Source organism: Emys orbicularis, chromosome 1 (genome assembly GCF_028017835.1).
Source record: "Emys orbicularis isolate rEmyOrb1 chromosome 1, rEmyOrb1.hap1, whole genome shotgun sequence".
NCBI classification, from domain to species: Eukaryota; Metazoa; Chordata; order Testudines; family Emydidae; genus Emys; species Emys orbicularis.
In genome coordinates this window covers 358,167,120-358,183,252 of record NC_088683.1, presented here as the reverse complement: position 1 = coordinate 358,183,252, position 16,133 = coordinate 358,167,120, and the positions used below count along the sequence as shown (strand labels likewise).

Here is a 16,133-nt window from a genome sequence, read left to right as displayed (position 1 = left end):
ATTTCTCCCATCACGAGTATGACAGTAGAAATGGGGTCTTTATTACTCTGCCCTATGAAGGACCTGGGGCCATTTGCTGGTTTCTAAAACACTGTAACTGCAATAGAGCCGCTGGCTAGGCTGGAGGAAGAATTTGAGCAGGGTGAAGGAGAGAAATGGGGGGAAGTCAGTATTTGTAGTATAAGACATACAGGAATTGATCAAATGCCAAGTCAATGGTTACACTCCCATCAGGCTGTACGTCCAGAACAACATGTCTGACTTCCAGGTTCTCCATTTCCAAGGCTGTCTGTGCTAGCCTTTGTTTCTGATCTTCCCCACCATTGCTAGTTCCAGGTCAGCTCCAAGAGGGTGGTAATGGTGGGAGCATCAGTGTAGATGGGGGCCAGGCGGAGGCTACCCAATCCAGTAACACATACATTGGTGACCATTGGACCTTGTCTACCCTAGTGCCTCCACCATCACTATCTCCTGGGGAGCTGCCTTGGGGGCACATTTTTCAGAACAAAGCCTATGTAGACAAGACACAAACACTCATCCCACTTCCTCCACATGTCTTTTTTTATGGAACTCAAATAAACTCCTCCGTGTTCATTCAGAGCTACTATCTCCGCGTATGTATCCGGACTGGGATTTTCCAACGTGACAGGCGATTTTCTGGGCCTGACTTGGGACACCTTAAAGGGGCCCGATGGTCAGAAAGTGCTTATCACCCACCCTCTGAAAATCAAGTTGGGCACCCAAAGTTACTAGCCACTTTGGAAAATCTGGTGCCTGACAACCTCCCCTAGTGTTTGTATGTGACTTAGTGAAACTAGGGCATCTTCTCTTCTCATTTTTTACATCCTAACATTTCATTTCTTCACGCTGACTTTTACATAAGCCAGTTTAGACATAATATGTCCCTGTCCCCCTGTCATTCTCCTTGGTATTGTGACCCCCTGCTCCCAACTGTGTATCATCCTCACATGAATGCCGCTATCCTACGTCCACTCTTCCTGCATACTGACATACAAAGAACAACATTTCTCCCAACACTCAGCCTGTAGCACTACAGCAGTGACATCCCTATCTGCCAAATTGCTTCTGTACACAGTCTTACCCTCTGTGTTTGTATTCAGTGCAGTGGCTCAGTACTAACATACTGACCTTAAAGTGTAATCATCTCTGTATGGCATGCATTAAATCCATGGATTGTACTCATTCCCCTTCACAGTGAAGAAGGATGTTTTTGTTAAGGTGATCTGCAAAGGGACGGGGGGGAAATTGGAGCGTGTCTCCTCTTTTGTGTTTTTGATATATGAAGGTGACCTCAAAGGTTGAGAGATTTTTTGTTTTGTTTTTTTAAATCTACTTGTTTTTTGCATTAGAAATTCAGGTCTTGTCTACCCTGGAAGGCTGTATAGAGATGGGCAAACTAGTGGGATTATGACATCGTGGAAGGCTGAAAGCCAAGCAGTTGAGAAAGGAAAGGATTTTTTAGCCAGACTCTTTTAAACTTCATTTTTTAATACCAGTTTAAAACTCCAATGCAAATAAGGCCTTTGGAATGGGAGAAAGGATGGTCTTTGTTAAGGATTCAACAAGCTACCCCTTCTGGGGAACTCACAATACACATGGAGATCTCCAACAAGTCTCCAAGCAAAATCAACAAACATACCAGACTTGACATTCTCAATTTTTCCTGTGACCTAAAAAAAATAAAATAAAGTAAAAACGAACTACAAAATGATGAAACTTTCATCCCTTCTTATATCATAAAGAAGGGGGAGAAAAGATACTAAACCCTTTTTTCCACTTAGCAGGTCACTGTTAAACATGTTGGGGGGGAGGGATAGCTCAGTGGTTTGAGCATTGGCCTGCTAAACCCAGGGTTGTGAGTTCAATCCTTGAGGGGGCCACTTAGGGATCTGGGGCAAAATCAGTACTTGGTCCTGCTAGTGAAGGCAGGGGGCTGGACTCGATGACCTTTCAAGGTCCCTTCCAGTTCTAGGAGATAAGATATCTCCATTAATTAAAAAAAATATATATATATCTATGAAAATTCCAAATTCCTCTCCCCCTGCTGATGTCAGGTGGACTCCACACAGTTAGAATGTGAGATCCAATTAAATTGCAAGTTTCTCATTCCTAACAGAGCTGGTGGTGAAGCCATTAATGGAGCCTTCACTGATTGATTGATTTTTACCACAGACTGAAGATCCCCTGTGGGTTTGGTGCATGTAGCTAGACCATTGATAATGATATAGGTCCTGGCAGGTAACTCAGTGGACTTTCTTTTTGGTGCCACTTCTATATCTTGAAGGCCAGTTGTGGCTTTGGGGCACATAATTGCCCTGCGCTAAGGGCGGACGAGGATCTAAATTGTCACTTGGAGAGTTATAATCTGCTTCCCTGCCTGCTCCGGGTGCCGGGGGAAGTAATGTATCCCAGCCCTGTTCCTGGCACCCCATACTCCTTGGGGTGTGGATGCAGCTGTGGGCTCATCCCATTCCCCCCTTCTTCTCCCACCTTCATGGGAGGGGATAAAGCTCCCCTGCTATGCTGCTGTCGGCAGTATAGGATGGCTGGCACAAGGCAGCAAGAGGGAAGTGCCTTATCTGCCCAAGCAGACACACAGGATGGCCACAATCTGGGTCACTGTGTGTGTGTGTGTGTGTGTGTGTGTGTGTGTGTGTGTGTGTGTGTGTGTGTGTGTGTTGAACTGGGTTCACTTTATGGACGATTAATTTTTTTAAAAGATCTTTGCTGGAGACCGGGTAAATTATGCCCACTGCCCCCCATCTTCCATTCCATCCCCGTCAACTCTTCACTTCCTCCCACCTTTCCCAGCTCAGGTACCATAGTGATGCGGGGGGGTAAGAAACTAGATACAGCTGAACACAATTCTGCCATGTTTCTTAGGAAATACTTTGTTTCTCTGAGCATGTACTGGCTATTACTTAGCCCTCAAGAATGGCTGAGCTCTGTCCCTTGCTACGGCCATTGGGCAGTGTGGAGTTCATTTTGATGGAATACCTAAGCCTTGAGGGTCTCTGTGACCCAGTCACTGTTCACCACTGAATAGTTAAACATGGTTCAAGGTTTTGAGAACTGAGACCTGGGCCAGCTTAGCCCCATGGCAACAACCACAATTCAAAGTCTGTTCAACTTTTTATTAAAGATACAGACAAAGAGGGAAAACAGTTAAACCGTGAAATAAGGCTTTCATTCCAACAACCCGTGTTCTCTTTGGCTGTGGAGAATTTTTATAGGGAAAGTCCCCATTTGTCAGGATTTTAGATGGTATTAAAGGTGGTAATAACTGTCTGTTTTGGGGGAAAGAGAAAAAGTTAGTTGAGCTGGGTTACAGCTGTTGTTGTTGAAATCCAGTCCTGCTTCCCTGAAGAACAAAACAAGACAAACGCACACACAAAAGAGGGGAGAAAGGAACAGCAAAGAGAAAAATTCAGTTTCTGTCTCTGGCGCTGACTCTCACTCGCAGCCTCACCGCTGGCAAAACGCAGAGCCAGCACAGGGTCTTACCAGTCACTCCGAGACTGTCAGTGAGGCTTGGAGACTCGTACCAGCATCAGGCAGTTTAGGGCATTGCTTTTAGTTGCCTCACTGGTCACAGACTCACTGTAGTGTTGCAAAAGATATAGTTGTCTTGGTCGGCTCAGCCAGACGTTTATTAAACAGAAAGGGAAAAGAGAGACTAGACAGGGAAGAGAAGAAATACGGCGGGGAGGAAAAGGACAAAGGAGGGAGGAGAGGAGAGTAGGAACCCAGATCTCTCACATTCCAGGTGCTGTTCCGGTTTTTGCTGAAAAATAGTGGCGGTGACAATGCCATTGGTTCCCTCTGTCTGGCCCAGTCTGGTCAGGATGCCTGTCGGGATCAGGATGATGAAGGCCCAACTGTGTGCTGGTGGATCCCGGGATCCCAGAAGACGGTGCCGGTGGGAGCCAGGATGGCACAGCTGGCTGTTTGCAGTTCAGCAGTGCCCTCCACATTTTTATCTCCCCCCAAAGTTTCCCTTTTAAGGACCCCAAAAACAGGTGATGTGCAGGATAGCTGCAACCCTCAATATCTTGTCCACCAATTTCTGAAGTACCAGGTTTGGTCCATATATTTCCAATTCCATCTTTTGTTTACCAGTCACGATCTTAACACAGTCAGTTGGCGATATCAGTAAACCTTTTTGTTTGGACCAATTCAATGTTTCTGTCTTCTTTTATTGTCTGTCTTTCTATCTTCCTTTGTACCTTTTTCTGTCAACATTCTTTATAGTGGGTGATTGTGATATTTTATGAACCCTCAGCAACTTTCCAACAGTTATGCTCACAATCAGGGCAGGCCTGATAGACCCCAGTTATTACAACAGCCATTCAAGGGGCTCGTTTTCCCAGTATCTTCCCCTCCGCTGAAACCAAAGGTAAAGCTGGATAGTTTCCGGATCTTTCCTAGATCCTTTCCTCTCTTGTTACATTAGCTTCTCCTCTAGTCCAGAGTTCACCTGCATGTTTTAAACATCAGCGAAAAGTCTCCTCATTGTCTGGTTCAATAGGAAGAACAGTGGATCCTGCACACTGTGTGTGTTTCAGTATTTTAGCTGCTTTGGCTTCTCGGAGGAAGACTGCGCAGCTGAACTTTAGTCTAAATTGCGATACATGTGATTATATTCTCGTATGTGTGTTACATAAATCCGGTGTGCTGTCTGAACGGCTGTCAGTGTGCAGTGGTTCCCCTGTATGTCTGTTGTGCCAGCCCCTTCAGAATTGGGGGTAGAATTCTACTTGATCCTTGACATACTCTCTGTCGTCAAAGGCTGATTTCTCAATCGCCTGCCTTGGCATGATCCTGATTTATCTTAGCACTTCTTCCTCTTCCCTTGAGAAATATATTTCTGCTTCTGGCATTTGTCCAATCAGCTTTTGTGGAGACTGAAGGAAAGAGCTAATTTAATAGCCCAGGTTTATCCCCTTCTTCTGTCAACACCATACCTTGTTAGAGGTTCTCCAGTGGCTATCACTGACTTCTCATGAAATCTCTCTTCATTGTTTACACACTCTAATCTTCCTAACCCTCTTTGTTTTACATTTTTAATTGCATTGTCCTTACATGTCTCCATCTACAGTTTCTCTTCTTTAAACCACTTACATTTAATGCAGTTTATTTTCTGGAAACATACCATTTTCCACCCGTTGTGTTATTCCATCCAGCACTACCACTTTGGTCCAGAATCTGCTCTGTTGAATTTCAGCAGCCTTCATTTCCCGTCTTTCAATCTCACTTTAGGCCTGATCACAACCCTAACTAGATTATGTTCCCTTTTGTGTGGCCGCTATCTGATCTCTCTTTGCATCTAGTTATGTCCTTAGCATTCCTCAAAATTAAGTCGAGCGTTCCTCCTTTTCTTTTACTTGTCACTCATTTTGTAAGGTAGCAGCTACACAAAATATCTACTGACCACACTTACTGCTCAACGTATGTGTACATATGCAGTATATTCTTCTCGGCAATATGCATGGGCAACTCTTAACATTTCATCTTTTGGCTCTTGCAGGACTTGAATCGTTTCACAGCAGCAGCCCTAAATAGAGGCAGCTAAGCTGGCTCCTACTCCTTGTTTTGCAGCTGCTTTATAGCCCTCCACAGATGACATGCTGGTAAAAACAACTGCGTCCTGTCTACCCTAATGCTTTCACCATTGTGGCCACTGGTAGAGCTAGACCAACAGTGGGGAAAGTGTTAATGCAGACAAAACCTTTATAACAACCAGCACTATATGGACCACCTGCAAGGGCTCAGTATGGGCCACAATTTGATAACCTCTGGGAGATGGCATTCGTCTTCGCTTCCTGTCCCATTTTATTGTGTATTGCTGTAATGTCTCACTGTTCTCAGTTAAAGAGAATTCTGCCCCAGTTGGGCTGAAGTAATCCCTGGGCCCAGATTCACACCTATGGCAAGTGACACTCCCAGGAAAGCCACAGAGAGTGCTGGGTGTGAGGGGCTTGGAGGATCAGACCCCCTGGAAAGTGCCTTGAGAGCCTTCAGATTTAAGGCTATATCAGTGTGTAAACTGAACACCTCCGCTCAGTGCAGATGTTGTTTGGAGATTAGAAGGGCCAAAGTCATAGGAAAACAACTTGCTGGTCAAAAGTGTTCTGGGGAAAAACTTTCAAAGACTGGAGGCTTAAAAAGGAAGAAATTGTACATGGATGAAATGGGAGCTGTTGCCAGTGCTTCATGCACAAAACTGTTTCAGTGAGAATCTGCCAAAGAGTTAATTTCACAATAACAGACCTGCTCCTGGTCAGCCAGTGTATTCGATATTGTGTTGTACTGTGCATTAGATTGTGACCCCATTGGGGTGGGTTACATATCTTCTCCTAGCTACAGCATCAAGCATGTTGATGGTGATGATGTGCTCTCTTCTGTGACTCAAAAGCATGAGTACCAACCTCAGGGCAGATGGTTAAAAACCAGGGCACAAACCCCAAATTGGTGGTGAGTTCTCTTAGATTTCACCAACCAATTACCAAGTGTAAACGCGTCAGGAACTATAGCAGCCTTAATGTGAGTCACAGATGGTCCTGTTGGATACTGCCATCTGTCTCACCACCCAGATAAGCTTGTCTTTGTGATAGATGGCCCTTACACCAAGAATCACAGCAATATTCAGCTTATTCCCAGTCCCAAAGGACCAGTCACTCAATCCAGGTCAAGTGCACCTTAGATCTCACACCAAAGCCAATCCTTGTAGCCAATCTATACTAAACTATATAAAGATTTATTAAATAGGAAAAGGAAACGAGCGTTATTTACAAGGTTAAAGCAGGTAAACATATATACACAAATCAGTTACAATCTTAAATTTCAAAAAGTAGCCGATTCCAGACTACGCCGTTGGGGATCTCTTGCTTATGCCTAGATACCTTGTCCTGCACAGTCCAAGCAGCATAGAAATTCAGTTTCTTCTTTTTAGAGATTTTTACCCCCTTCCTCACTTATGCTCTTAGCTGCAAACCAGGGGCGTAGCCATGGGTGGGCCACTTAGTGTCCAGGCCCACCCAAATCTAAACAAGGCTGTAGTGCAGCCACAGTGACCCGGAGCATCACTCTGGCACCTGCAATCCAGGACGGAGCTCGGCACCCGCCCTTCAGAAAGCTACGTTCCGGCAGTTCTGCCGTGCCATTTTCGGAGCTGCCCCATGCGCATGCCCAACTCGCAGGTGCATGGGGACACCGGGGCTAGGAAGGGGGTGTGGCCAGGGCCGGCTCCAGGCACCAGCGTAGCAAGCAGGTGCTTGGGGCGGCCAATTCAAAGGGGCGGCACTCCGCCCGGTATCGGGGCAGCACCTGTCTTCGGCGGAAATTCGGCGACAGGTCCCTCATTCCCTGTCTTCCTCTTTGAGCTGCCGCCGAATTGCCGCTGAAGAGGAAGAGAGGGAGGACCTGCTGCCAAACTGCTGCAGAAGAAGCGGCGCGGTTGAGCTGCCGTCAAAGTGCCACCGCTCGTCTTTTTTTTTGCTGCTTGGGGCGGCAGAAAAGCTGGAGCCGGCCCTGGGTGTAGCATCGGGGCAGAAGCTGAGCTAACACAGTCTGTCATTGCCCATTCACCCGAAATTCGGGGCCCACCCAAATTTCCACTCCTAGCTACGCCACTGCTGCAAACTCAGCTGATGGGAGGAATTCACTTGCATGATTCATCTTCACAAGGAGGGGGCAAAACAAAAAATGTCTTTTGTCCTTTTTAATGTTCCACAATAGTCCATCTGGTGTCTGTGGATCTTTTCTGTTGGGCAGAGCATAACAGCGTCTGTTGGAGACCAGCACTTTACACGAATTAATGTCTCTTTCCTGTCTGGTGATTTACACAGTCACAGGGGCTCGCAATACAAATGGTCAAATATTACCTTACAATGTGGGATAGAAATGTTACAAGTGAGATTAATGTATGAAGCAATCCAATGAAGTCTAAACAGTAAACACATTCTTATAATCCTAATCCCTATTTTAACAGTACTAACACATGGAGGAGCCAAGCTGATTCCAGCTATGTATTTGTCAGTCTTCAGTTGAGACATGGAGACCTTGGCAGGAGCTGGCACCTGGTCTGCCAGCGTCACAGGTGCACAATAAATAATCATGATTTAAGCCCAAATGGTTGTGTTGGTGTAATTCAGTGCTGACAGTACAGCATGTGTTATCAGACTGAGATCTAGGGCATGCAGAGTCTGCGATCATCTTGAAATAAAGTAACAAACTCGGAGATTCTCTTTCCATCAGGACGTGTGCTTTCAGTCAAACTGAAAAGATTTTCCTATTTATTCTTTCCAACAGGGAGCTTACTATACACAGCCTGTGTATGCGGCACAGCCTCACGTCATCCATCACACCACCGTGGTTCAGCCAAACAGCATTCCATCTGCTATCTATCCAGCCCCTGTTGCTGCACCCAGGACTAATGGTGTGGCCATGGGAATGGTTGCTGGGACCACCATGGCAATGTCAGCAGGTGAGAATTAACTCTTGAATATGGCCAGTAAGGGGATCCCTCAAAATATCTGCAGAAATAATGCAGCTCTGTTGTTGTGATGTAACGGTGGGACTTTCGTAGCTGATTGTGCCATGAGAAATAAAATCTCTGTATATCAAAAAGATGCCAGCACATAAATATTTGTCCATTTTAAATTCAGTGTCTGTCTCTGCGGTCTTTACTCCTATTGTGCACATTAAGAATTTGCCTGAATAAATTTAGCAGAATCAGTCTTTAAATGTTGATGTAATATAGCACATTGCAACAAAGTAATTTCAAAACCAGTTTATACATGATTGCTTCTGAAATGTGGCCAACAACCCTCAAAGTTATTTCAGGGATTAAATTAAGAAAGCACCCAGTGCAAACTGCATTTTATTGTCCCTAATTTCCATAGCTAATTGTGCAAAAGTGCTTGCCACAAACATAATGAGTTTTTCCTGCACTACAAGGGAAGCTAAATGTAGCGTTATCTGCCAACCTCAATGCCTTTTTAAACAAAGGTTCAATCCATTTGCTCCTAGTAGCGATTTAACATTCACATTTTCAAAGATAACAAAGTAGACCCTCCAACTGGCTCACCCTATAGGGACACATTCTTAAGACTTTAGGTATATTATTCCTACTCTGTTCCATCTGTTCCAGGAGCAATATAATAAGCAGCTTCATTCCTTATTCACAACACTGTGATTATATCCTCAAGTTCCTTTTATAAGGTACTTATAATGTTGTTGAAGATGTTAGTATTAAATATTTTGACAACAGAAACATTAATGTTGGCATATATATAATTCCCAAATTATATGTAATTTTTTCTCAATATTTAAATCCTGATAAAAGCAGATTAATAGATATCACCTAAAACAAAGGACAAAGAATCTTTTTATTTGCACTACAATTTATATTTCTGTCCTTAGCTGATATTCAAAAAAACAATTGTCAGTATTGCTCCTTGAATTGTACAGCAGGATTTTTAAAGATTGTCACAGCTATACATTCACAGCAATATACTGCATGTCGTCTTTGCTTGCTCCAGTAATCTGCGAATCAAAAATAGCTGTTTGTTATGGGAATCTCTGTCACGAATGGCAATGCCACAGTCTGTGTACAGCAGGCACCATTCAAATGGACAGTTCTCTTTCCTGTGGTACGTGTAGTATTCCCTAAATTTACATTGGGAAGGAAATGTAATTGCTCCATGTGGTCAGTGTCCAGTTTTTAACAATTAAAAGTTCTATGGGCATAATTGTTGTCCAATTAACAAGTTCTATGGGCATAATTGTTTTAAATAGTCATTCTGAACATCAAGATGACACTTAGAACAAAACAGTCTTGAATTGTATTCTGCACCTCACATCACACATGGTCCAAAGGCTGTGTGAAAGTGCTATTTTGAAAGCCTTCGGAACTATTGATGTGTTAGCAACAATGGACTAGTGGACTTCGTAGAGATTAGAGGTGGAAGAGACCTAATAGGACATCCAGTCCATCCTCGACGCCTGCTGACATAGCTTGGTTCCCTACACAATATTCGCCAATGCTCTAAGTAACTCAAACAATTGACCTTCCCCCTCTTTCTGTGGGAGGTAATGCCCAGTCTGATAAACCTTATCATGAGTTAATTTGCCCTGAGAGACTAAACTTCATCCCATCACTTTTAGTTAAAACCTCCCTTGTCATTTACCCTCCTTGGTGTTTATGTACTTCACTTTTTTGTTGTGTCTGTTGTTGTAACTTCTTCCATCTTTGCCAGGCTGCAAAAGGTTTCAATGGGCCGCTTTTTATATGCCTCTGGGAACAGGGAAGACCTGGAGAAAGGAAGCTAGTAGAAGAATTGAGTGTATGCAGATATGTTAAGCCTAAATGAATTCAGAGTTTTGAAGAGGTTCATTAAAAAATTTTATTCTGTTCACTGTTTTATCTAACATTGCCTACTTGAGCAAAATGCCTGGGATTGAGTCCTCACTAGCCCAGTCATGTTAGGAAGAGTTAAGGAAGAATAAAGGCAGCTTGTAGTATGTTTTCCCCTCAGATATAGGATCTGTGGCACAGTGCTCTGTGGACGCTGTGATATGTGAGCTGAAGGTGTATATCTGTTCAGCTTCAGGCGTCCTTATCACAAAACTCAGCCAGCAGAATGCTGTAAAGTCTTGAGGGTGTTAATCTGTAATACAAGGCCAGTGGCAACTCCCGCTCCCTCTCATGAGGGCCTGATGCTCAGAAATGCGGGTTCTCAGCACTCCCTCATTTCCCTCCCTTCATTTCTTCCCCTGGGCAGCTGTGTCAGCTGTCAGTTGGATCAAGATCTAGGAAAGGGCCGGTTTGAAGCTATACTTTTGCTCCCAGGTTAGGTGGTGGTCACAGAACTGATAAATGAAATCCTCCATCACTGAGCTGAAGACACCTATATTCAATTCTGGCAGTTTGCACATGAAAGACGCTATATTAACAAGAAAGTCTCTCTAAGCGTTGGCCCAGACACACGAGTTCCATAATGGTAGCAGAGATTGTGGGCAAGTGTGAGCTGGAGGTGTAATTTCCATCTTGGATCGACATACATGCACTGGCTTTGACTGAGCTAGAGTTCTGAAAATAGCAGGATAGCCACAGGGGCCTGGGTGGTGACTTGGGCTAGCTGCCCGAGTACAACCTGTCCGAGCCCACAGATAAGTCCTCAGGCAGCTCACCGTGCTGCTGCCTATGCTGCTACGGTTACATCTCTATTTTTAGTGTATGACCAAAGCTAGCGCGTATGTCTACCGGAGCTGGAAATTACACCTCCAACTGCTGTGTAAACGTACCCTGTATGTAGGCAAACAAGGAGTCATTCTGCAGCCGCACTGACTCTGCCTCAGTCAGAGCAGGAAGGCTGGACCCAGTCAGCAGAGCCACCCTGACTCTAAATGCTGTCTGCCATCTCTCTCTCCTTCCTGTTTCAGGAACCCTGTTGACCACTCCACAACACACTGCAATTGGAGCACATCCAGTTTCTGTGCCAACGTACAGGGCTCAAGGAGCCCCTACCTACAGCTATGTACCTCCACACTGGTAAACGTGATGGCCAATCCATGTAAGTGCTGACACATGTCTAATGTGCATGAGGTTTTTAAAATCTTCATTGTAGGCCTTAAAAGGTGAGCTGCAAATATCAAACCACTGTAGTAGAACACGCTGCATGTCCCAATAGTAGCAGTCAAGATAGCATTTACTTTCCCCTTGCTGCAGAACTGCAGGTTTTCTCCTTTCTTTATGCCTTTGTAAATACAGAATAACCTACTAACACTAGCCACCAAAAAGCCGAATAGCATGGGGTAATGAAAACGGAGGTGCTCCAGCTGGTGTTCAAGCAATACCTAACCCACCTTTGTCAGGCCTGCACTCTAATGTAAAGCTTTACCAGTGACCTCAGCAATGTTAAGACACAATTACTTCCCAAGTGCGGGCAACATGCCACAGTCAGATATGCTGATCTCTTGATAGAACTGATACAAAAGCATGTGAGGTCCCTGGTAAGGTTTTGCTTTAGAGTGCAAGTTCGAGGAACTTGGGGCATGTCTTCCTTTTGGATGTCTGTTGGAGATGGCAGCAAAAGCCTTATGGAGCCCTGGGGTGTGTTAGCGACAGTGTTGTTGGCAATATGAAGGTGGAAAGGAACACACAAGTCTTTCCCTTTCACTTCTGGCCTCCGTGCTTTGAAGATTTTGGATGGATGGATGGATGGATGGATATGTCCTGCCGCAACCTTCACTGACACTAAATGTCATTTTGGTCTGCCGCTATTTATTGGGACAGTGTCTCTTGTACCTGCAGTTGTTCATTTATATATCGTGGTAGCACTCACGGGGTCCCCATCAGGACTGGGTTTCTATTACTCTTAGGGTCCTGGAAAACCCAGCCGTCTATTTAAGCCATCCCCTTTGTGCTGCCAGACAGCCACGGGGGAGTGGGGAGAATACCACCCAGCCTGCTCAATTAGCATGCAGCACCTCTCACAGCAGCGGATGAAGCTCTGAGATTTCCCTGCATGCCACACAGGTGAGGTGAATGCATTTGCGTCTCAAATTCATCCTGAGGGCAGTTATCTTAAACAAATCTCTCCTCACAATACATTATGTCTGACTAATCTTTTCTGTGAATAATCGTTACACAGTACAATTAGCTGAGAGCATCTCAACTGAGTATTTCTAATCGTGTGTGTGTGTGTGTGTGTGTGTGTGTGTGTGTGTGTGTGTGTGTGTGTGTTTAAAATCGATTGTGAGATGCACTGATACTGCTACAAGGCCAAAGCCCCTCTCTCGTTATATCCGATAGAAAACCCATTCAAAGGAAAAAGTGTTTATAGACTGTAGCAGTGAAACCTATCAAGCAGACAATGCATGATAGGGAGAAAAATCCAGCCCTGTCTGTTTCTGCATCCCTGCTTCTAACTTTGTCTTTTGATTTGTTTGTTCGTTTACAGATCTGGAGTCAAACATTGTATGCAACTACTCAAGTCTTACATCGGTGCTGGAGCAACTGTACCACAGCACCAAGTCTGTTTGCAAGAACAAAACAAAAAGTGCAAGGGTCACTTTATGCATCTTTAGTGTTTTTTGTAAAAGCTGCTTTTTCTAATCTTCTGTCTCTGTTTTTTTCCTCTTCTCCCCCCAGTCCCACCCAAATTGTGTAACACCACATACTGACACTGAGCAGTAGCCAAGTTCTCTCTTTGGTCCTCTCATTTTAAAGCTCAGAATATTCACTTTTCTATGGTGCCCCGTTCAGTGGTGCAAAGATCCCTGTTGGCTGGTTGGTTAGTTACTTTTTGTTGTTGCCAAGAGTCTGTTTTATTTGACTAGTAAGAGCAATTGATGTTCAGGGTACTATGTGAAAAGCACAGCATTGGTAGGCAAGTTTCTTCCAGTTTGGTTTCTTTTTTTGTTTGTTTGCTTAATAATATAAATTATTTAATTTTCCATAACACATTACAAGAAAATTGGTGTCTTCCAGATAGGTGTTGTGGTAGGCTATAATTCATTCTCCACATTTAAATACTGACCTCATTCCTTCTTCTGTAGGATTAAGGGAATATAAACCTACTTAGCAGCATCACACACTTGTCTTCAGAAACAGAAAGACTGTTCACCACCAGGGGTTTGTCTGCTTTTTAAAACGGGGGGAATATACTCCATACAATGAGAACAGAGAGATGGAGGGGAGATACACACTGCCATAGGAATTGGATCTTGTTGGGCAAACAAGACACCCCCTGTGCCGGTCCTTATTAATTTCACTGTGTAACCGACAGGACAGTTCCTTTCACTTGCTAACACAGATGTACGCTGGGCAGTTGTAAAAGGAAACAAAGGGATTTCCAGTTGCTAGTCGTAATAGCCTCCCCAGGGGCCAGCGATTTGGGAAGAGAGGTGGAGAAGCTGGTGGAGAAGAGTGTTTAAGGTCGAGCTAGGGAGAATATAGGTCTGCTTTGCCCTGCATCCACTCCAGGCACAGAGACACCAGTGTGAGGTTGGTGGCTATATCAAGACCTCTTTTTAGTTCAAACTTAACTTGGGTGCAATTTGTATCGTGATGTAACTTGGGTTCTAAAGCAGGTGAATGTGTCTCCAGTCACTTTGATTGCTAATTGAGCTCCACTACTGTACCACTGGGCAGATCGCAACAGTAAATCAGGGTGCCGGTCTTGTTTCTTGGAATACAATTTAACTCCATAGTAGTCACAGGGAGAGCTTTATCTGAAAACAGTTTCTTACATGGTAGAGAATAATAGCATCAAAAGGCATTCGCCAGTGGATAGGCTGATACAGGGTGCTAGAGGTCACACTGCTTTGAACAGAAAAGAATAGGAAATATGGTGACTAACATGAAGCAATAGCAATAAATTTGTTGCCTTACTAGCTAAAAGGCACTTAACTAGAGGAGATGGAAAAATGAGGGCAATCAGTCATTTAGTTTGGTTTAGAAACTAAAGGCAACAGGCTTGCACAGCCAATGGGATGTAAGCAAGTCACTGTTTTTTTAACCCCGGAATTACCAAAAGGGAGAGCTGGTGTAGTCAGCCATGTGTCGTTTCCATTTTGTTGGCTATTTGTAAGGTGTCTGAGTAGAGCAATAAAGTTTTGCAGAGGGAAGGAGGCAGGAATACAAGTATTTAGAAATGATGGGGAAGGTACCTATGACTTATTTTTCAGTTATTATCCCAAAGCACAGCACACAAGACAGGGGAGGGGTTGTTCTGTGTTTTGTTTTGTTTTGTTTTGTTTTGGTAGAGAAAAATGGTGTTGTTTTTTTTCAAGCTGTGCCAAAAGAGTTCCATTCACCCAAAGGCGTGTCTGCAGCTCTGATTTCTCTGGGCCTCCAGTACAATGGTAGTGAGCCAATCTAGAGTCATTTTTTTAAAAAGAATCAAATTAACAGAAGTATTGATGGGGAATAATTTCTTGTGCAGCCAGCAGGCCTGGACTCGGTTCCCAGCCCAAATTAATGGTGTTGGCCAATCATAGTCTATGCTAACCGCTGGACTTGGATCATGCATACTGGACCTTTACCTTTAGCTAGGGATGACAAGAGAGTGATTTGCAAGGGGGAACCTGTTTGGGGTTTTCCCCCAGGTAAAGATTCTGTTCATCTACATGCCAGATCCTAGAATCTTTTTTTTTTTTTAATTATCTAGGCTTTCAGCAGCAGTGTAAGGCTCCAATCCAGTACAGCACTTAAGCCCAGGAGTAGTTCCATTGAACCCTGGGACTGCTCGTGTGTTTAAAGTTAAGCCCGTGCTTAAGTACTTTCCAGCGGAGCATCTGCAGCTCTCATTGAAGTCAGTGGGAGCTGCTGGAGCTCAGCACCTTGCAGGAGCCTGGTTTTAACTGGGCTGCGTCAGGGCTGCTGTCTCTGCGGCTGCTTTTGTTGTTGGTTTTTTATCCTGGTCTTTTACCAGATCAAATGGTGTGTCAGCAACTCTAAACCAGGAGTTTATATTTTTGAAGGAACTCTTTTTAAAAGAGTCGAGCTCCAATTCTCCTTCCCTGCCCCCAAAGCAGCAAACTGGCAAAGCCGGAACACCGCCATTTTAATCACTTGTATTTTTTATTTTTAAACCAATCGTGGGGGGGAAGCAAAATTTCATAAGAATTTATACCGTGTGGTATTTGTGTTGCACTTTGATTTTGTAAAAAAGAAAAAGGAAAAATAAAAAAATGAAAAGAAAATATTCAGTGTTAACCTATGTAGCTTTGCAAAGTCCGGTCTTAGGGTTAGTACTTAAAGGGGAATGTGTGTTTTAACTGACGTAATTACTGTACTTCATTCTTTAACTGTTTGTAACTCACTGAAATTAAATCCAGGCAAATATCAGGGGGATTTAAGAGCACTCAAATACCCTTTTTGCCCTCACTATATTGTAGGCTTCCTATTAAAGTGACTACATATCAAGGTTCATCTGTCAGTCGTGTTTAAACATGCTGCACTGAACATGTACCATAGAATAAACGATGCTAGTAAACTTGATGGTACTAGAATTTACCCAGTCTCAAGAGCTGTTAGCACACTTTGGGCTATGTAAACTAGTATGTTTCAAAACAAACCTCCTTCAGTAGCTATTGTTCTACTT

General features: G+C 44.0%; 1 protein-coding gene across 1 annotated transcript in view; it reads left to right on the top strand.

The window, feature by feature from the left end:
* Positions 1 to 13,157, top strand: part of FAM168A (family with sequence similarity 168 member A) — a 348,545-nt gene extending 335,388 nt beyond the window's left edge. The window contains exons 9-11 of the mRNA XM_065420292.1: positions 8,332 to 8,506; positions 11,467 to 11,597; positions 12,987 to 13,157. Coding sequence (XP_065276364.1) covers positions 8,332 to 8,506; positions 11,467 to 11,579 — 288 coding nt within the window. The 3' untranslated portion in view covers positions 11,580 to 11,597; positions 12,987 to 13,157. The remainder of the gene's footprint in view (positions 1 to 8,331; positions 8,507 to 11,466; positions 11,598 to 12,986) is intronic.
* The last annotated feature ends 2,976 nt before the right edge of the window (positions 13,158 to 16,133 follow it).